This window comes from Hoplias malabaricus, chromosome 12, assembly GCF_029633855.1.
Source record: "Hoplias malabaricus isolate fHopMal1 chromosome 12, fHopMal1.hap1, whole genome shotgun sequence".
NCBI lineage: Eukaryota > Metazoa > Chordata > Actinopteri > Characiformes > Erythrinidae > Hoplias > Hoplias malabaricus.
The window spans coordinates 41,010,239-41,032,690 of NC_089811.1; the positions used below are offsets into that span (position 1 = coordinate 41,010,239).

At 40.6% G+C, this 22,452-nt stretch overlaps 1 protein-coding gene across 1 annotated transcript; it reads left to right on the forward strand.

Annotated features, from left to right (window-relative positions):
* The first annotated feature begins 152 nt into the window (after positions 1–152).
* Positions 153–15,954, forward strand: heg1 (heart development protein with EGF-like domains 1). Its single transcript, XM_066686884.1, has 13 exons — positions 153–675; positions 4,862–6,406; positions 8,473–8,586; positions 8,849–8,977; positions 10,604–10,695; positions 10,958–11,007; positions 11,268–11,428; positions 11,990–12,133; positions 12,237–12,279; positions 12,366–12,403; positions 12,489–12,576; positions 12,698–12,875; positions 13,936–15,954. The coding sequence occupies exons 1-13, from the start codon at positions 399–401 to the stop codon at positions 14,077–14,079; spliced, it is 3,003 nt and encodes a 1,000-aa protein (XP_066542981.1). The 5' UTR covers positions 153–398; the 3' UTR covers positions 14,080–15,954.
* Positions 15,955–22,452: the final 6,498 nt, after the last annotated feature.

A 22,452-nucleotide genomic window follows, 5' to 3' on the forward strand; every position in this document is an offset into this window, starting at 1 on the left:
GAATAATATAGAATTTTCTATAAGGAATGTATTGTGAAAACTGGACCCTCGGCATAGATCTATGTTAATACTTAATCCTTCAATGGTTGTCCAGTTGAGCACAATCCAACAAGGAACGGGCGGGGCCTGTGGTGGTAGTGGGCGGAGTCAACAAGCCGTTCTGTGCAAATGGAGGAGGTGTGGCCTGTAGGTGGGGCAGGGTCACAACGGGCTTCTCTTTGCCTCTTGGAGGGAACCGTGTAATAATAAAAAAACACTCTCAGTCTGAGAAAAATGAAGCAGTGGTGGCTCTCGGGGGAGATTTCCGAGTGGGCAGCTTGTTGAAGGACTGACTTTTCCGATGTTGGCCCAGAGCACTAGGCCGTTTTATATACATCTCAAAGTTCTCGGCGGGTTTTATGATGGAAGTGGTGCGGCGCTGTATCCGTGTGTTTACTCTGCTCGTCCTGTGTAAAACTACAATTGCTGGACGTTTCGCGCCGAGAACCGACAGACCGGCCACGGATGGAGATTATTTAACTTTTTCGGGCTCGACTAGCTCTGAAGAAACTACTGCTATACTCCAGCGACTCTCAACTGCTACAGTGGAGTTCCTCTCTACAGGCGCTGGGCAGTTCACGACAGAAAGGTTCTCCGATATCAACCCCGTCTCCACTGAGAGAGAGGCCAACAGCGGTAAGAATCAGTGTCGAGGGGTTTTAATCTCAGCCGGAGAGAAATGTTTGTAGAGTGGACCTAGGCCTAGTCTTCATTTGTACACAGCTGCAGAAATAACGGTTATAAGCCCTCATGATTAGTTGATAGGACACTACGCCAGCTACGTAAATAAAATCGTACAGTGACCTTCCCATTCAGAGTCGGTCCGCTGTCTTGTGACGTTTGGAAGTTTATAAGAAATTTGATTCTTTAATCCGTTCCAACTTTGAAGCATTCAAGTCTGAAATTCTGCATAATTCTGTAATGGAGTCATTAACGTCATTCAGAGTATTCAGGTTTAAATAGTTTCCTGGAGTAAATGTACTGTTAGAAAAAGCACAGGTCCTGGTGTCTACAAAAATAAATACACTTTTAGTTTCGAAAGAAGTTTTAAACTCCCGTAGATTTAAGTTTGTATTTGATTTACAGAAAGCATATATATATATTTAATAATATGATTTTTTTTAAAAACTAAATAAACATATTAATTTAGTTTTCACACGGAGCAGGACTGGTTTCTCAGGTTAATAGATTTAATTGTAAAATTTCATTGTAGTTCCACAGAGAATGTAGTACTTGGGACCTGATCATTTTTTATACTTGCTCAAGATAAGCGTATGATATTTCATAAAGATTTAATGAATGCGTGTACCTTAAGTAGTATATGAAGAGTTTTGTCTGTATTCTGTATAAAAATGTGAAAGTGTATTAAAATCACTATTATTAATAATAATTATCGCCCGGCTCAAATCCAGGCTCAATAACATGTAAACTAATGACGCACTACAATTGTGTCAAAGTTTGGGATCTTGATCGGCATTTATCAAAAGCAATGTTTCCATCCGTGTCTGTTAGATCTCTGCGTAACTCCATTCTGGGACTTTACTAATATTCAGCTTCATTGTTGGGTTCCTTTGTAAGATGAGGGATAAATACAACACTTAGAAAAAATCCCAAAAAGCTCAAAACACCAGTGTTTGTTTGGACTTTGGTTGGTAGATTTGGGATGACTTTGACAAATTATACATTAATGTTTGGCTGAGATCTTGTGTTGAACACAGGAGACGTTAACCACTCTTAAATCTTCTATGCACAAACAAAACATATGACGGGATAACCTGGCCATTCAGTATAATCTGGGACTCATTCATTCATTCATTATCTGTAAGCACTTATCCAGTTCAGGGTCGCGGTGGGTCCAGAGCCTACCTGGAATCATTGGGTGCAAGGTGGGAATACACCCTGGAGGGGGCGTCAGTCCTTCACAGGTCAGCACAGGTACACACACACATTCACTCATACCTACGGACACTTTTGAGTCGCCAGTCCACCTACCAACATGTGTTTTTGGAGTGTGGGAGGAAACCCACGCAGACACAGAGAGAACACACCACACTCCTCACAGACAGTCACCCGGAGGAAACCCACGCAGACACAGGGAGAACACACCACACTCCTCACAGACAGTCACCCGGAGGAAACCCACGTGGACACAGGGAGAACACACCACACTCCTCACAGACAGTCACCCGGAGGAAACCCACACAGACACAGGGAGAACACACCACACTCCTCACAGACAGTCACCCAGAGGAAACCCACGCAGACACAGAGAGAACACACCACACTCCTCACAGACAGTCACCCGGAGGAAACCCACGTGGACACAGAGAGAACACACCACACTCCTCACAGACAGTCACCCGGAGGAAACCCACGTGGACACAGAGAGAACACACCACACTCCTCACAGACAGTCACCCGGAGGAAACCCACGCGGACACAGAGAGAACACACCACACTCCTCACAGACAGTCACCCGGAGCAGGAATCGAACCCACAACCTCCAGGCCCCTGGAGCTGTGTGACTGCAGCACTACCTGCTGCGCCACCGTGCTGCCATCTGGGACTCACCTGACTCAATTTCACCTGTTCATTCAATCATTCTCTTTATCTGGTTCATCCTGTTACCAGAATGACCATTGGCCATTTATCAAGGGGCATCTTTCACTCACACTGTCACACTTAAGGGCACGTTTAAATAACCAATCCACCTAACAGTGTTTTAATAGATTTTATTTCATTGTTCTTAATTTTTTTATTGTTATCTTTGACTTTGTGAAACTGGAGCAACCGGAGGAAATCCCCACAGACATTAGGAGAACACCCAAAACTCTCCATGGACTGTGACGCAAGGTGGGGTATGAACCCGTAATCCCAGGACCCCTGGAGTTGTGTGAGAGCGACACTTTCTGTTGTGCTCCAGTGTGTCAGTGATTCCATTTATTGCCACATAAATAAGCTGAGCCTAGACCTTGCTAGGATCACCAAGATGGCAGTGTGTGCAGATGCATTAGCTCAGTGCTCTGTTATATACTACATTGCTGCCTATGTTGCCATCCATGTAAATTTGAAATATATTTTCTGCTGCTTGGGCAGGCCATCTACAAAATCTCATTATAGTTATGTTTAATGACAATAAAGCATCTCATCTCATCTTACAAACTGAAGCAACCCCAGATCATAACACTGCTAAAGCTTGTACAGAACGCCCTAGGCATTATATAAATGCTTAATTCACTCCCCCGTCTTACCCTTAAGCATCCATTGCTCTGGAACAGTGTAAATGTGGACTCATCAGATTGATAACATTATTTCATTGCTTCAGAGTACAATTTGAATACGTTCTTCAGATTAGCCACACTAAAAATACTTTTCTTATAGCCATGCAGTCTGATCCAGTCCTGTGGGTTCTCGCCATTTTGTGCACGTGGAAGTGGATGCAAGTTCTGTAGGGTTTTTTTTGGTAACAGTTGGATGGGACGTTTTTCTGTCCACATTTCTTCTGCAAAATGCAGGATTGATTCACAACTGTCCTTCCAGATTTTCATAATGTGTAGCACAGCTCTTAAATCTTGCTTATGTTTGTGTGAAACACAGTAACATCTTTTCCACGACCATGGGATTTGTCTTTTGAAATAGATTTTTAAGAAATGAAAAGCTACTGCATCAGTTATGGTTGAAAGAACAGCTGCCAACAGAGACATATTTATCGCCACAGTGATTATCCAATAACAAGCACTTAATTACTTGCTTATTTTATTTCAGACAGTAACGTCTTTAGGCCAGGCAGTGTATAATAATCCAAACTGGCTTGTGAATGACTTTAGAAATGGTAGAATATTGCTTGTGGTAGAATTAACTGACTAAAGGGCAAACATCTGGATTCACAACAGATTATACAAAGCTGCCAAAAAGCCAATTTCTCCAAAATGTTTGTGCTTCTTGCAGTAATCATTAAAAATGGAGTAGGCTTGCTGGCCACCGACATATTAAAGTTGGAACAGCTGTGCATCCATGTAAAATTGAGCTCTTACCATGTTCTGGTTTGGCTCAGGTTAGAATGATGTAGGGTATACTCAGTTGTGTATTTAAAAAAAAAAAAAGAGGATTAGATCAAAAAAATAGAATTTACTTTTTTATGTCTTCATTGATATTGTCTTCTTTCATGGATGAAAAAAATGTAGATTTTGTAAAAGATCTATAACATGAAAAATTGAAACTAGAAAATTACTATAACTAGAAAATTGTGAAAGCAGTCAAGCTTTGTGCTTGTTGATAACATTGTTACCAGTCTGTGAACTCCATGTCGAGAGTGACATTATTGTATCATGGACTTTGCTAGGTCAGCGCAAGGAAGGAAACAGCTATTCCCTAAGGGTCAGGTCACCACCATTTTTAGGGCTCAAGCTTTTGTTAGCTTAGACTCGTTTGGCTGCCAATTGTTCTCCACCCAAAATCATTACATCCGCAGTCACTTCAGAAAACATCTTCTGTAATAGTTCCTGAGATTCTCAAAGCCCTTCACTGAGAGAGGCACACCCTAGTAGCATGCCAAAACATAATGCAAGGAAATCAACTAATGAGTCATATGTAAGTAGTAAAGGACCCCTTGGAATTTTGTAACTTGACATTAGGCATTAAGGTTTTGACACCGTGTTTTTTTTACGATCGACCAGGAAACACTCACATGAAATGGATGATGGAAATCAGAGAGCGATATCACTGGCCAATGCTGGATAGATTAGAATGAAGAGACATTTCAGTCTTTGTTACGTTTGTTCACTATAGAATTTGATACATTTACCCTTTGTTTTTGTCACAGCTACTGATCAGAACACCTTCTCTACGGACGGAGAGAGTTGGACATCGCATAGCATTCCTGAAGTGTCCACTGAGCTCCTGAGCACCAGCACTGAACTCAGCACTACCACAGCGACGGAATGGGAAAATTCATCTACAATCAGCAACATAACTGTGGTTTTAGCAATGGAAAGGCAGCCAGCTACAGAGGCAAGGACTGTGAGAGACCTCACCATGACAGAGCTCACAGAAAAAGACATCACAGATACAGACACTACAGGGTCCCTATCGCATACTGACAGGACCTACATATCTACCACCATCAGTCGTGCTGGTGAGCGCACTCTGCTCTCTGTCTTGTCCAACAGCACTTCTTCATTCAGCTCCTCTGATGTGGCTCCATTGACTTTGACATCGGAGGTGAGTACAGGGGTCACTCAAGGTAGTGATTACAATAAGGATGCCCTGTCTACTGAGGCTGAACATACCAAGGCAACATCTATAAATCAGTTGACCACAGATATTACCCTGGAGACTGCCTCTGTTTCTGACTCAGCACCTGAGCAGCCCAGTGTCTCCCAGGCCACCCATTCCCAAACAGGTCATCTCAATGTCACAGGGACAAGTTTTGAGATGACATCCAGTAGCAGCCATAACTACACTCTGCCTGTCACGGTTGTCAACAGCTCTGGGAGCGAGACAGAAAGTACGGCGGATGCTTCCACCAGTGGGACATCTTATACAGACAGCAGTGCTTCTCTAACATCTGATGCTCCGTTTGTGTCCTCGGAGGACGGACGCACAAACCTGTCTCAACAGACTAGTGAAACTATGACGACCAGGACTCCTACAGACCCTGTGAACACTGTAGACAAGGAGCAGGAAGGGCCTCAGACGAATAAGGATGAAACCACTGTTCAAGGACTGACCACTACTCTCCCCTCACTGACCACTTTGGATGAGTCCCTCTCCAAGTCCCCCTCAGGCCAACAGACTTCTGTCCCCGACATCCATAGTACACCAGAGGCCACAGAAATATTAACTACATCTTCTAGACCAGAAACCCAGAGACCACAGAATACAGAGGAGGACACTGTCATGGCCAGCACGGTTGCAAGCACAATCATTACCACTATTGCTACCTCCACTCTTGCACATACTACCACTATCACCAGCAGTTTAGCTCCATTCGAGACCCAGCCCAGTACCACTTCAAAAATATATACATCCCATGTGACACCCTCGACAATGGAGACAACTCAGGTGCTGACCACACCCACCACAGAGAAGAAACCTCCCACTTTCAGAACAGCCACACTGCCTCACATTCCCAGCTCATTCCAACCTGCAGATATTTCTACTGATGTGAGCACGCTGCACCTTGAAACAAGCACTGCTACCCCGGGCAACACCACGGCACGGGAAAGGCACACCACTGCCTCCTACAGTAAGAGTGTTCCTATGAAGAGCACTGCTGGAGTGACTACAGGAAAGCACACTGAGAGGAGCTCCACACAGACGGAAGCCACAACCACACAGATTCCTCTGAGATCTACGCTGAATCCTGGTGTGTTTATTGCATCATCCACACATTCATGTGTTTTATCTTTTAAGCTTTTTCTGTTATTAGTTACAGACCTACAGTACGAACCAAACATATTGGGAATGGTTTCACAGACAGGGATTAAGCCTAGTCCTGGACTATACAGCAATTTTCAATTGTGATTTTTCCTTCGAAAGGAGGACAGGACCAAGTAACATGTTAATTTATGTAGAAAATTAATTTAATATGCGAATGCTTTTCAACTTCCAAATATCAGTTGAGAATACAAATGGAGAACATGGAATATTAAGAAGTACTGTATCTAAGATTTACCAAGTTTATACCATGCTGAGGATATTGGTTTATTCCTGCCTCATTTGTTGGTAATATTTTCATATTTTTTCAGATTATTTATGTAGGGACCCACTCTAAATTCAGGAGACTGTTAACTGCATGCTACAAAATATAACAACACGAGATAAAGCTCACTTTTGCACTTGTGCACAACAAGTATATAATGAGTTTGCACCATGAGAGCTAAAAAGAATGTGCCATAACCAACTTCCTTATACAGAAAAGTGCACATGATTTCAGTAAAACATCGACCTCTTCTAGCAAAAACTGAACATGCCATTGCCATTTTTCCTAAACATCTTCATATTTGACTTACCACTTTCATCTTAAATATTTCACTACCTAAGTCTGGTGACATTTCCCTTCCACCTTCAATATTGTATTAAGAGGCAGATGATTGCTTCTTATTCACAGCTAAAATTCATTTATCATTACAATTTGCTCTGTCTGCAGTCTGTTTGCATGCTGGTAATAGTCTAATGCATTTTTACAGTCTTAGTAAACAAGTTAAAAAAAAACAAAGGGGCTCAGCATGAGGAAAGACGTGAGGATATTACTTTATTCCTGCTCTATAGGTGGTTAAAATAGACTTATTTTTTCTGTTTCAGATTATTTTGGAACTAGCTCTAAATTCAGGAAAGCATTAATTGCATTAAAATAAATTCAGATTTAATGTCCGTGTTTAAATATGGCTCTTTCTTAAAAAAGTAAACAACTTGAGTAAGAAATTTAGGTGTCGTAAATCAAACTGTGAATTTACATTTCAGCCGCGTACAGAAACAACAGTTGTTTTTTTCTCCTCAAACAAACTGTTCCATCTTAAAAGGCACAGAGATTCTGAACGTAAACAAACGAGAGAATTGCTTTTCTCCACAATTGTAGACATTGCCTTTAAGTTCCACATTAAATGGGCCGGATTTCAAGGCTAATATTGGAATTATTCATCGGCTAATTATTTAATATTAAATGTGTGAACATGGCAGGCTGAAATTTTGAAACACCTACCCCTCGACTTCTTTGTTAAACACAAAAAAACACGTAGTTTACATTGTCTATCTATATGCACTTATATATTTTTTCTGAAAAGGCTTCCCAACTCTGCATTTGTACCCTTGATGAGTTCTAAAGACCTATTCACCAGCTTTACAGTCAGTCACTTTTGGACTGTATGAAAGACTCCATTAATATGTGTGTTCATTTTCAAAACTTCATGTGCATTATTTTCCCATTTTTGAAAATAGGACTCTGTATGTATAGGCTTTTCAGTTGTCTTTCAAATGCATCACCAACATTTGCTCTCATTTTACTCCATCTCTGATTGTGGAGATTTTTATAAGGATACTGTTGTTTGCTTGCTCAATTCCATGGTGACATCATGATGGATTTTTTTTCTGATATTGTTGGTCATACCTGGAAACCCGGGGTGTGGAAACAGTACTGGGGTTGCAGACACATGCCAAAACAGATTTATTCTCCAAACAAATGTTCTTCGAAGAACAACATATTGGCTGTAGCATTGTTGTTAGAGATGCCAGTGTTTCAACTTCTATAGGTCTATAATATCTATAGAAAGACAATGGCCAATAGAATGTGACGCTCTAGGGCTAAGTTCACTATGCTCAGTTTCAAGTAGCTATAGAGCTTTTTTCTCGTTTCTTGATAATTGTATTTACAACAGAGTGCTTTCAGAAAACTCACACCTTGATATTACCCTGTGTCCTGTATTATCTTTTTAGGTGGTGAATGTGGGCCTCATACTTGTGCAAATGGAGGCAGGTGTGTGTCAAAGTCCAAGCATGAATCCAGCTGCGAGTGTCTGCCTGCCTGGACAGGACCCTTCTGCACAGAAGGTGACACACCAATCACTGAACACTTGTGGTCATGACTTACTGCTGCATAAAAATAGTCCTTCAATCTTGAATATTTTTAGAGTTTTATAATCAATCAATGATTATTAAGAATCACTGACTACGGTAATAAAACTGTTTTTTTCCAATTTAATCCAGGGCACATTCTGGTCATGTTCATGTGAAGGATTTCAGTGAGAAGTCTACCATAGCATTGTTTATTTACAGTAGCAGGAGAGATAATGGGACCTCTGTTGCTCTATAGATGTGAACGAGTGTGAACGTGGGAGCAGCCCGTGCCCGCAGGACGCCAAGTGTGTGAACACCAGAGGCTCATTCAGCTGTGAATGTGACCTTGGCTATGACTTAGAGGATGGTCGCACCTGCACGCAAGGTAGGTGCACAGTCTCCTTCTGAATGAGGCTAATGTTGAGTAGATCATACACTCAAAACATTCCTGTGTTCTTAGTGAATGTGCACTGCATGAATTTCAGAATAAATTACTTAAATGTGACATTTTCATTTGTCCTGTGTGTCAGTGGCTTTGTTTAAATTACAAGCTTCGTTGCTCAGTTGTCTTGACTATTTAAAGGCACAAATGTTAAGTGACATTACACAAACCTCATTTCCAGAACAGTTGGGACATTTTTTTCTGCTCTTCCACTGCATGGAACCTACTTGGCTTGGCTTTTTTTGTCCTTTTTTTTAGTTCCTACTGATTGGCAAACAAGACTTATCAAATACCTCCAGCACAAACTAGCCACTTGTAAATGTTCCAAGCAATGGCACCAATCACACGGTGTTATTGGACTCATAACGGCAGCTTTTAAGTGTGCCATGGTGTTTTGAAGAGGTGCAAGTGTTCCTTGGATTGGTGGCTGACGAAAGAATCTAGCAAGAGCCAGATGAAGCCAAAGCAAAATCTTCTTACAACAACACATGAATACACATAGAGTAAGCAACACTTAACGTTACAAAGCTTGCGTTTCCTGTTAGAGATTGTGTTTTAAAAATGTCATAGGCTACATTTCAGGGCGGAGGTGGCCTTTGTAGTGGAAAACCAACCAGGGCCCAAGCAATGAGAGCCAAGTAGAGCAGGTACCATGCAGTGGAAGTGAAGCATTTGTTTAAGGCAGTAAAACATGGATCTGTGCCTGTGTCTGAAATGGCTTCCTATTTATATTTTGCATTGGGTTGCAGGCATTAAGTTCTAACTGTGTTTAAATGAACAAAATAATTTTTAATTGTTCAAGCAAAACACTAGAAATATTCTTTGTGATTTTCATTTAAAACCTTCAGGGGAATTGACACTTCACAGATTCTATTAATATTATTTTTCATTATTGTTATTATTCATTTTTTATTTTGCATTTTATGAAGTGTCCCAAGTTTTGTGGAAATGGGGTTGGTACATCTCTAGTGTAAATGAAACTATTAGCCGGAATGACCTGCATTCACACATCATGATGTTTGTTATGATCACAATGATCTGTATATGAACACAGTTTTACACGGCTATGTATCAGATATGAAAGTGACATCTGATTTGTAAATATCAGATATTTGTCCTCATTGTCCTACGAGTTATTAGCTCTATATAGGGGTGGACGATATGGCCCTAAAATAACATCATGATGATTCAGGGTGTTTTGGCAATAACGATATTCTTGGCGATATAAACAAACACTGAAAAATACTTTTTTTTTATATCAAGAACAAACTAATGCAACAAAATAAATGTTATATAAATATTTAATCATATTAAATTAAATATATTTAATGTTGGGCGGCACGGGGGAGCAGCAGGTTAGTGTCTCAGTCACACAGCTCCAGGGACCTGGAGGTTGTGGGTTCGAGTCACGCTCCAGGTGACTGTGTTCCTGCCTTGCTTCCAATTATTCCGGGTAGTCTCTGGACCCGGAATGGATTAAATAATGATTAAGATATTGTATATAAAATAAACTAATTATAGGCTCTGAGTTTTGCGGGAGACTTGAGGGTTTGTGTTTCTTCACCACAGCAAAGACGTTCCTCGGTACGTTCAGTGTGAACAGTTCCCAGCAAGTGCGGGGCGCAGATCTGCATGAGCTCCACAAGGAGATCCAACAGCTGGTATGTAACGAGAACCACTGTGTGATACATTAAACAATCCTCTTGAACTCAGTAATGTGCAGATGTAATAGGTTTCTCTGTACTGTGCTAAATATTTAAGGCAGTAATTTGCTTTGCCTTTGCTCTGTATTGTGCTTAAATACTAGTTTCACTGAAGGTGTAATATTACATTTGGTGAAATGACACTGCATCTTTTTTACACTGAGAAGTTTGAAGTGTATAAACTTGTGCTGATTTAAAATTCCTGTCTTGACTTTTCCAGCTGAATGCCTCCCTCTCCGTTGTGAATGGTTATAGACGTTCTACTCTGCAGTGAGTGTGACTTTTGTCTTCAGACATTTAGTGTCAGCTCAGTGGGTTTAAATTCAGCAAAGGAAGTTGAAGTTAGTGCAAATTAAGGGTCAGTTTGCTTGATTTGCAAAATGAATAATTTGAGAAACATGAAATCTGTCCTTTTTATAAAATTAAAACTTGTTTACCAAAAAAAGATAAAACATTTCATTTAATTATTTTTGTTTGCTTAGTTGTTTATCGTCAGTCCGTTTTTTTGTTTGTTTTTTCCTCATGAGTAGAGATGCGAAGGGACTGAACATCACTGCTGTGAACATGTTCTCCATGTCCGCTAATGTGACCAGGTCTGAAATCTTAACGAGGATCCAGATGTTTCTGAGAAACTGCAGCAAGCCGCAATCACGCTGCACCCTCAAGCCTCATTATCAGCTCAGTTATCAAGGTACTGCTCAGCTCTCCTGCTTCATATACTTTATCTCCATTTTCATGCTTCTTTAATTTCACCTCTTTCTATGCTCCCTCTGGTAGGAGCTGGTGTGCGAGGGTAGTGTTAGGAACACGAAACGCTGCTGTTGCTGCTGCTTGTCGTGATTTGTGTAACGCAACCCAACACGACTCAGTGCGGAACCCCTGGGAATCACTGTATTACAGCAGCTCAGTTATTGCCATTATGTTTAATAATATATGAGTAAGGGTAGCCCAATGTTGTATCCTATAAATAATATTCTATTTGTTCAAATAATATATGACACCTAGGAATTTATTCAAATACGGGGGCCTGCGGAGTTATATTACAACAACATTAACAAAACAAACTAAAGCTAATTATTTACTGGCACCGGGGCTTTGTAAACACTTTAGACCAATTTCTAGGACACAAACAGACTGAAGAGCTCATAAACGGTGAGGAGGCATCCTCGGAAATGTATAACGTCACCTTTAACTGAAACGCGGCTTTTTCTTGATTTATATAATTAAATTATAATTTTATTTCTTGTTTTAGTTGAGAGTCTTTGTCTGGCCCAAAACATCAAGGACAACAAATGTGACACCCAGTCTTCACTATGCAACGATACATATGGAACGCCATACTGCCACTGCAAGGAAGGCTTTTTTAAAAAGAACCCAGAGGACACCACCTGCAGAGGTAGGAACTTTAGACTGGCTCCAGAAGCAGGATTTTTATTAAAGAAATTCAGTTGACTGTTAAATGCTTTATTCACTTGCTTTTTGCAATACTTATTTCTCAGACTGTGGTGATGGATTCCAGCTGGTTAATGGAAGATGTGTGGGGTACGTATGTGTGTATGTTGCAAATTAGTCAGTTTTGCAATTTATGTGTATTTATTTGTATTTGATTATTTTTTTCCCACTTTCAGCTGTACATTCGGTTTTGGTGGTTTTAACTGCAATAACTGTGAGTTGCATTTATTTTTTAAATACTTTAAGGCTCTAACTAATTATTCCTATTTTTAAAAGTATCTGGCTTTGTTTTTATACAGTTTATGGACTTATAGCGAAGGTGGTGGCTCCAGCTGCTGGGGGGCTGTTGCTCATAGTCATCATTGCTCTTATAGTCACCTGCTGCAGGTAAATATTAATGAGTTAAACCATTAATGCACACCAGTGGTGGCAAAAAGCAGCTTTTTTCTCCATAAAAAAAGTTTGTTCAGTCATTGGAGTAATTTTCTTGACTCTCTTAATTTTACAGAAGGGACAAGAATGACATCAACAAAATCATCTTTAAAAGTGGGGATCTTCAAATGTCTCCATATGCTGAGTTTCCCAAGAGCAGCCGCGTGTCTATGGAGTGGGGAAGGGAAACCATTGAGATGCAAGAAAATGGCAGCACTAAGAATCTCTTGCAGATGACGGATATCTATTACTCAGTGCGTGCTCAATCTTATTATTTAGTAATTTAGTAGTCAAGTTGTAACAGTCAGGTCAACGCATGTTAGAGATACAAGGTTTTGTTCTGTCAAGGGCAGAGATATTACGACTGTTCTTCAGAAACCATTATTTTTATCCCTGTCCTTAACAAAGATAAACAGACTATAATCTCCTGTACAATAGAAGGTAATGGCCAAGTGCTAAATTTAGTGAATTGGAATGCATGTCAGAACACACAGTCCGGCACAGTGGCACAGCAGGTAGTGTCGCAGTCACACAGTTCCAGGGTCCTGGAGGTTGTGGGTTTGAGCCCTGCTCCGGGTGACTGTCTGTGAGGAGTGTGGTGTGTTCTCTCTGTGTCCGCGTGGGTTTCCACCGGGTGAATGTCTGTGAGGAGTGTGGTGTGTTCTCCCTGTGTCTGCGTGGGTTTCCTCCGGGTGACTGTCTGTGAGGACTGTGGTGTGTTCTCTCTGTGTCTGCGTGGGTTTCCTCCGGGTGACTGTCTGTGAGGAGTGTGGTGTGTTCTCTATGTGTCTGCGTGGGTTTCCTCCGGGTGACTGTCTGTGAGGAGTGTGGTGTGTTCTCTCTGTGTCCGCGTGGGTTTCCACTGGGTGAATGTCTGTGAGGAGTGTGGTGTGTTCTCTCTGTGTCCGCGTGGGTTTCCACCGGGTGAATGTCTGTGAGGAGTGTGGTGTGTTCTCTCTGTGTCTGCGTGGGTTTCCTCCAGGTGAATGTCTGTGAGGAGTGTGGTGTGTTCTCTCTGTGTCTGCGTGGGTTTCCTCCGGGTGACTGTCTGTGAGGAGTGTGGTGTGTTCTCTCTGTGTCCGCGTGGGTTTCCTCCGGGTGAATGCCTGTGAGGAGTTTGGTGTGTTCTCTCTTACTTGTACTTTCTCAAGTGTTTTCTGGTTACACTGAACACTCTTCCTAATCCGATAGATATTTGCACAGATTTCCTCTGGAACGTTTAGTAACTGACAGCTTGTTTATGATTACATTATGATTTATTTATTTCATGTATTTCTATTTTATGTGGCTAATAAAGCACTTTTCTGGTTCCAGCCGGCTCTCCGAAATGCTGATCTTGAGAGGAATGGATTTTATCCGTTCTCAGGGCTCCCTGGTTCACGCCATTCCTGCATCTACCCAGCACAGTGGAACCCATCATTCATCAGTGATGACTCACGCCGGAGGGACTACTTCTGATGCCTCAACCCAGCAGATTTGCCTCAAACTGGTGCAGGAGGCCTTATGCAGGGAGTGTGGTGTTAAATACATGGAAAGATATGATGCTGACCACAAAGCTTGACAACACTGACCACTAAAAGGCCTATGAATGTGAAGACGAGCTGGCAGGAAAGGACCATTATCTGAGTCGAACTGGAGGAAATCCAAAGCGTTCCGATCAGCTCCATTTGGCATTTGCCTTCAGTTTGCCTCAGCGAGACTTCCGATTGTTTTTGTGTTCATTTGTTTGAACTGCGAATATTTCAGAAGGTTTTGTTACTTCTAAAAGCGTTTTATATTCACTTCTCTGAACTGTGAAACATGGGGAAATTACACAGAATATTAATGCATATATTTGCAAATACATTGTTGCACTGCAGACGTTTTACACAGATGTTTTATTTCAAATGTAGTAAGCCATAAATGTAACATATTTATAATTGTGGAGTGATGCACATACAGGATATACATGTGTGTAAAGGAGTGCATGTGCAGCAAAAGCTGATATGCAGGGTCTTTGTCAGTTTTATGGATGAGAGTTGAGCAGTATTTTGTTTTTTGCAGATCTGTGTAAGCTGGTAAGCTTTTCAGATGGCATATTGCTGTAGACAGTGTTGTCAGTAAATGTAGCAGGACAGAAACGTTCATTCTGTTAGCATTCACTTAAAGGTGTGGTCATTGATTTAAATGATTAATTTTAGCAAAAGTGAGCTGAAGGTTGCTGTTGAAACAAAGAAACAGACTTTTCCAAGTGTTTTCTCTTGAAAGACCTCAAACACTGAACCTGTGCTAAATACTGCCACACACAACAGAGTTAAGGCTTTAATATTAAATGAAGTTACAGTTTGACATAAAGGATTACACCAAATATTATTTTTTTTTTAATATAATTGAACAAAAATAGGAGTTGGTGTGTTCTCCTGGTGTCCACGTGGGTTTCCTCCGGGTGACTGTCTGAGGAGTGTGGTGTGTTCTCCCTGTATCTGCGTGGGTTTCCTCCGGGTGACTGTCTGTGAGGAGTGTGGTGTGTTCTCCCTGTGTCTGCGTGGGTTTCCTCCAGGTGACTGTCTGTGAGGAGTGTGGTGTGTTCTCTCTGTGTCTGCGTGGGTTTCCTCCGGGTGACTGTCTGTGAGGAGTGTGGTGTGTTCTCCCTGTGTCCGCGTGGGTTTCCTCCCACAGTCCAAAAACACACGTTGTTAGGTGGATTGGAGACTCAAAAGTGTCCGTGAGTGTGTGTTGCCCTGTGAAGGACTGGCGCCTCTTCCAGGGTGTATTTCTGCCTTGCGTCCAGTGATTCTAGGTAGGCTCTGGACCCACTGCAACCCCGAACTGGATAAGGGTTACAGATAATGAATGAATGAACAAAAATAAATGTGTTTTATGGAAACAGAGAAGATAAATAATGTGTACAGACCTTCCTGTATTCATCTTTAGCAAATATAATATAAACTTGTATCTGAAATTTGGTGTAAAAGTAAATTCTTTCACCAATGTTCTGTGGTTTTTTGGTTTACCCGCATGCGCCGAGAATGGCCAACTTCACTGACAAGAGAACTCCTCTTGTCCAGATTTGTTTGAATGTTGACTCGTCCACCTATTTCATTTATTGCTCCCATACACAGAGTCAGGATTAGCTAAAGAGAGGTGTTGTGTGTTTTGGTTTTTGTTTGTTTATTTTGATTATATCTTATTGCCAATTATCAAACATCGTGGAGAAATTCTCAAAAGATTTTGAAAGATTTTGGGTTCAAATTGATGACCCCACCTTTAAGGACCTTCAGAGAAAAGAACTGCACTTGGTGCTACTTGCCACGTTGTGTAATTTATTTAATTAACTTAATATAACTTCAGAAGCATATGCAGCTCATTTCTGTGTAGTTACCTGTGCGTGCGTGCGTGCGTGTGTGTGTGTGTGTGTGAGAGAGAGAGAGAGAGAGAGAGTGTTGTATGTGTCTAATACCATTTCTCCTTCATGTATGGGGAATGAATCTTGTCTTTATCTCCTCTGCATGTGTGGTTAGATGTATTATGTTTCTTTCAGCAGCTTACTGCCTTTAAATATCGGAGTTGTAAACCATTACCAGTATTTTCTTCCCTGTGGATGGTCAATAAAATCTGGCGTTTTAGTCAGACATATTTAAATAAAGAAGCAGTAATGGTGTATATCTTGTTTTTATGACCCGACTAATGACTGACACTGACTGATGTCATGAATGTGCAGAGCTGCACGTATTAAAAATCAATCACTACAAAAAATACTTTAACTTCCAACAACAACAAACTCTGCTGCAGTTTTGTCTTGTTTCTTCTTTCTGGGTAATTTAGCAGCATGAAAATGAGGGTTATTAAGTGCAGCTGCTTCAGCAGGGCTCTTTGATTAATATAATGTAATCTATTCATGTATTAATGAAAGATTCTCTAAGAACTGTAAAACCCCTCCCCACACACTTAGAAAACAGATACAGTATCAAGAGTGCAACGTTTATTTAAAAAAAAAAACTGGACAGAAGCAACCAATAAACCAAGCTTGTGTTGTCTTATAAATTCACTGTATTTGCTTATGTAAGGAACATTTAGAGCACTGTGGTTGGTATATTTTCTCTAATATGATACAACTCACACTAAAAAAACATGTATTCAGTTACTTTTTGCTGCTAGCAGTGTACGACCCAGCAATACAGTATGATATACCTACCTCCAATGCTCAAGCATCCAGTATTTTTCCTTTGGTTTGCGTGCGGAAGACATTTGTAACATATATACACCATAAAACAATGCAATGTATTTTTGGGATTTATTGCATTTGCTGCAGTTGGCAACAACAATCGGTACCACGTAAAAACAGGACTACACTTATAAAGGTTTATAAGTGGTTTTAAAAATCTGTTCATAACATGGTTATTAATTAGGATCTAACCACCTCAAAAGCCATTAATAATCGTTTTTAACACAGTGATATAAAGGGCAACAGTGGCCTCTTTTTTTGTTTTGTCTAATACTGATAGTGTCAGAGAAAATACTGAAAATGTCAAGGTAAAGAATTAACTAAGACCTGAGAATGTGAATAAAATTTCATGTCTTAAAGTACGCAACATTATAGTTAGTGTCTAAAAAAGTTATTCTATCAGCGGTTAACTGTTTACAGGTTTAATGTCAACTGATGGAGAACAGAGTAAGGTGTGTATTCTGAAAGATCTGAGGTGTAGATGGATGTGGATTTACTTTTTGGCAAATAAGGTCCTCGTTACACTGTCTGTCTATGTGTTATAAATGATACAATAACAATTAATAAAAAATTGTAAACCATTTATAAACATTTATAAGTGTAGCCTTGTTCTAAAATGTTTCATTACAATTTAATTTGTTTGATCTCTATATGTTCATCAAGTCTTATTCAACGATAAGCTTTTCTTTTAAACCAGACACATTTTTATTTTTGGCTTATTGATTTTTTGATGAGTGACACCAGTGATATTGATTATTTAACTTTAGATGAAAATAACCAAAAAAGGTCGTTCAAAGTAATGCTGATAGAGAGTGGATGTAAAAGTAAGTTCCACTGCAGTTCAAGAAAATGCTCAAACACATAAAAATACTCATAAACACTAAAATTAAGAGAAGGTACTTTTACTGTAGGAATTAGTTTGCCCAAGTAACTGCTACAGAGACCCCACATTCCCATACTGCACCATGCTACTTAATTTTTTAAAACGTTGACCCTTTGGCCTCATATGGAGACACTGCTCGTACCATCTAGTGGTCACATGCCAACATTACACTCAATTGATAGAAAACAAGATGGTGGGAATCCCACTCAAATGTTTCTACAGCCAGTCTAGACAGAAACATGGGCCAGGCAAAAATTCTCATCGAATTTTTAGTTTGAAACAAGTTTATTTACGTACAATAACATCTCTAGCTTCATTTGGCATGCACACATTATCCGTATAAATTAAGTACTCGTTTGAGGACATTGGGACTCTACCTTATGCCATTTGTTGCGCTTCGTTTTATAATTTCAGGGAGAGTTTCAGTGTCAAAAGCAAACAATTGCTCAATGCATATGAGAACATTGTTTTTGGGAGAACCTTACTGCAGGAAGCTAAAATTGTGTGACTAAATGTGGACTAAATCCTCATGTGTGGATTAATTGGGTTCTTCTGATCCTAAATGTCAAGGATAATGTTTTAATGTTAAAATAAACTACTGTCCCCATATGAGGATATGGTTTTATTGCAAAAACTACTTCCAGTACAAAGACAAAGTTTCGTTTTTATACTTGTTGGTTCCTACTAATCCCAAATTGCTAGGAGAAATTAAAAATGCACACCATGCAAAAGTCTCAGGAGGATACAGTGACTATAGAGACAACAAAGAAACTTTAGAGACCACAAATTAGATTTATATTTAAAGCTGATGAATGAAATTATGCAGCAAATGTAAAAGTTTATAATGCAAATATCACACAAACAAACAGCCTACACTGAGTGCATGTGACAGATATCTGGATATCATCAGTTTACAAACAAATGAAATAAAAAATATCTCCTAATGATTCTTGGCTTGACCCTGGTTAAATTAATATAATAAATTTTTCTGTATTGTATCCCTATGGGACAAAACATTCATTCAATCATTGATTATCTGTAACCCTTATCCAGTTCAGGGTCACGGTGTGTCCGGAGCCTACCTGGAATCATTGGGTGCACGGAAGGAATACACCCTGGAGGGGGCGCCATTCCTTCACAGGGCGACACACACTCACACATTCACTCACACCCTCACACCTACGGACACTTTTGAGTCGCCAGTCCACCTACCAACGTGTGTTTTTTGTCCCTGGAGCTGTGTGACTGCGACACTACCTGCTGCGCCACCGTGGGACGAAACAGAACAGCTGATTCAACCACTTAGCACTGGGATTACTTGTTGGGAACAACATTGCTCTTTCCATCTGCACTACACATCCTCATCAAATTCACTGATTTAAAATACGGAAACAGCATCCTACTCAGCATCTTTTCTTCTTCTGGCTTAAGACAAACCTCTGAGTTTTCATTCTCTCAGTTCGGATCATGGAAAGGATGATGTGTGATGTCTGAATCAAGCTGTGCAGCTGTTCTTTACTTGCAGAAACACATAAAGTGCATGAAGAGGAGCAGCTCCTTCTCCTCTCCTCGAATCCAGCAAAGGATGAGGGTGATGATCACAGGCATTATCCACGCTCTCCCTTTACTTTCTCTGCTCCACTTCCCTGGTGGCTAATGAAATCCTTCAATTGTAATCCCACCACAATACAGTTTGCCTGAGCACATTCTTTGCACTGGCATTTTCGTGTACGGTCTTGGGGACAGCTATCAACATGGATCTCGGTCCGAGATTATTTCGTCAGCATGGAGTTAATGTTTGGAAAATCTTAAAAACCACAAATAATACATTTTTATGATTAAGCAACAGAGCAGTACATGGCAAGAGTTAGTGAACATCTACTCATCCACCATTCATTTCTGAAAATAATGTCGATTTTATTTCTACTCTTTTGGATAGTTTTATATTTAATAGAGGATCATTTCTTTGAAGAACTGATGACATTCATCACTGCTGCACAGCCCATTGCTGGGAGATTTCTATCCTTTAGGTTATGATTAGCACTGGGCAAGATGGCCTTAAGCTCATGTGCAGCTGAATATGATTAACACTTATAGATTATTGTTATAATAATTGTTATATTTTATATTATATACTATTTTATTATAATGATTGCATAATTCCATTGTTTACATCCATATTTTTAAAGCTTTTTAAAGCTGTTAATAAGGTCAAAGAAAGTATTTTGGAAGATTGGTTTGTTACAAAATACATGTATATTTTTCTTAAAGCTTCAGCTGGTAAAGCAGGTCATTCGTCTCAAACTGCAGCACAGACAAGCAGAGCAATTTTCATTGCATTTAAAATGAGTTCTCTGCTGACCTCTCTGGGCAGTGTTTTTATTACTGTTTAAGGGGACACTCATTACACATAAACTTTATAAACCTCTTAATGGCATCACACAGTCAAGTTTTCCTCAAGCTCTCAGCTCTAAAGGAACTGGCCAAAAAAACGTAATTAGCCTTAGGACTGTGCTCTGATACGTGGAGAAATCTCATTAACCCACATTTGTGGTGTGTTTTTGTTGGAATTTCAGTAAATGTCACTTTTTCAGTTTAAGCTCATTTAAACATCACGTACTTTCTGAATCTCTGGTCTTTCTGGACAATTGAAGCCTGTCTTCTAAAATTTTTATAGCATCTTTTAATAAACACGGCTGTAAGGGGGTCAAGGCCTGGTATTAAATTTAATTTTAAAGCTTCCATAAAGTGGATAATGATGCATTTTGCCAGTTTCTACTTTTAAAATGTATTCTGTTACAGAAACAAATCACATGCCCTAAAATATATTTATTTATATGTAAGGTAACAATAGTAACATATTCAGAATACTTTGGAATACTTCAACATTTTTTACATTGTGACTGCAGCTATTACACCATGTTTATGTAAGAATAATATACTGCTGTGTTCTTCTACTGTAACAAATAGCTGAGTGTATTAGAGATTTCCTGGATGTAAATAACATTAGCTGTAATGGATTAAAGGCTATTAATCATAAACACAAACGCAAAAGATATTCAATGATCTGCAGATAAAAGGAAGAAAAAAACCCAACAAAATTCTCTTGACTATTTTGCATAATGTTTAGGAGAGGAGTGTGGTGTGGTCTCTCTGTGTCTGTGTGGGTTTCCTCTGGGTGACTGTCTGTGAGGAGTGTGGTGTGTTCTCTCTGTGTCTGCGTGGGTTTCCTCCGGGTGACTGTCTGTGAGGAGTGTGGTGTGTTCTCTCTGTGTCTGTGTGGGTTTCCTCTGGGTGACTGTCTGTGAGGAGTGTGGTGTGTTCTCCCTGTGTCTGTGTGGGTTTCCTCCGGGTGACTGTCTGTGAGGAGTGTGGTGTGTTCTCTCTGTGTCTGCGTGGGTTTCCTCCGGGTGACTGTCTGTGAGGAGTGTGGTGTGTTCTCCCTGTGTCTGTGTGGGTTTCCTCCGGGTGACTGTCTGTGAGGAGTGTGGTGTGTTCTCCCTGTGTCTGTGTGGGTTTCCTCCGGGTGACTGTCTGTGAGGAGTGTGGTGTGTTCTCCACTTGTCTGCGTGGGTTTCCTCCGGGTGACTGTCTGTGAGGAGTGTGGTGTGTTCTCTCTGTGTCTGTGTGGGTTTCCTCCGGGTGACTGTCTGTGAGGAGTGTGGTGTGGTCTCTCTGTGTCTGTGTGTGTTTCCTCCAGGTGACTGTCTGTGAGGAGTGTGGTGTGTTCTCCCTGTGTCTGTGTGGGTTTCCTCAGGGTGACTGTCTGTGAGGAGTGTGGTGTGGTCTCTCTGTGTCTGTGTGTGTTTCCTCCAGGTGACTGTCTGTGAGGAGTGTGGTGTGTTCTCTCTGTGTCTGTGTGGGTTTCCTCCGGGTGACTGTCTGTGAGGAGTGTGGTGTGTTCTCTCTGTGTCTGCGTGGGTTTCCTCCGGGTGACTGTCTGTGAGGAGTGTGGTGTGTTCTCTCTGTGTCTGCGTGGGTTTCCTCCGGGTGCTCTGGTTTCCTCCCACATTCCAAAAATACGTTGGTAGGTGGACTCGTGACTCAAAAGTGTCTTTAGGTGTGAGTAGGTGTTGCCCTGTGAAAGACTGGTGCCCCCTGCAGGGTGTGTTCTTGCCTTGCGCCCAATGATTCCAGGTAGGCTCTGGACCCACCGCGACCCTAAACTGGATAAGGGTTACAGACAATGAAATGATAATGATGTTAAAATATAGTCTCAAGTTTAAAAACATTCATGCTTAATTGCCTGCATGAGCTAATACTCTTACAGTCTGGCGTTTTACTTAATATTTTATGTGCTTTATATTTTTTCTAAAAAAGCAAATTTTCTTGCCTTTATTTCTCTGTGTTGGGCCATGTCATGTTCAAGTTTTGATTTTCACTCATTATTTCCCTCATGTCTTTGTTGGTGATGCACTGTGCATGAAATTGATGGTTTGAATCTTAGAGTGTGTCTGTGCAAATGGACTTTGTTAAAGCTCCTTTGTTTATTTGATTTAAACCGTGGTTTCTCAAGTAGTCCTGTCATCTGTTCCACCTATTCTTACAAGTGCGTAGTGGATTATTCAGTCCATGTTTAGCATATGGCTAATATGTGTGATGGCTAATATTAATACATTCCCTTTTCCCCTCCCCTTTCCTGCATCAATGATGCAGCACTGCACCAGTGATTCACCTCATTTCCCAGAATGCAGGGCCTGGCTCAGATTGATGGGGCACATACACTTTATTTTGTGTTACACAG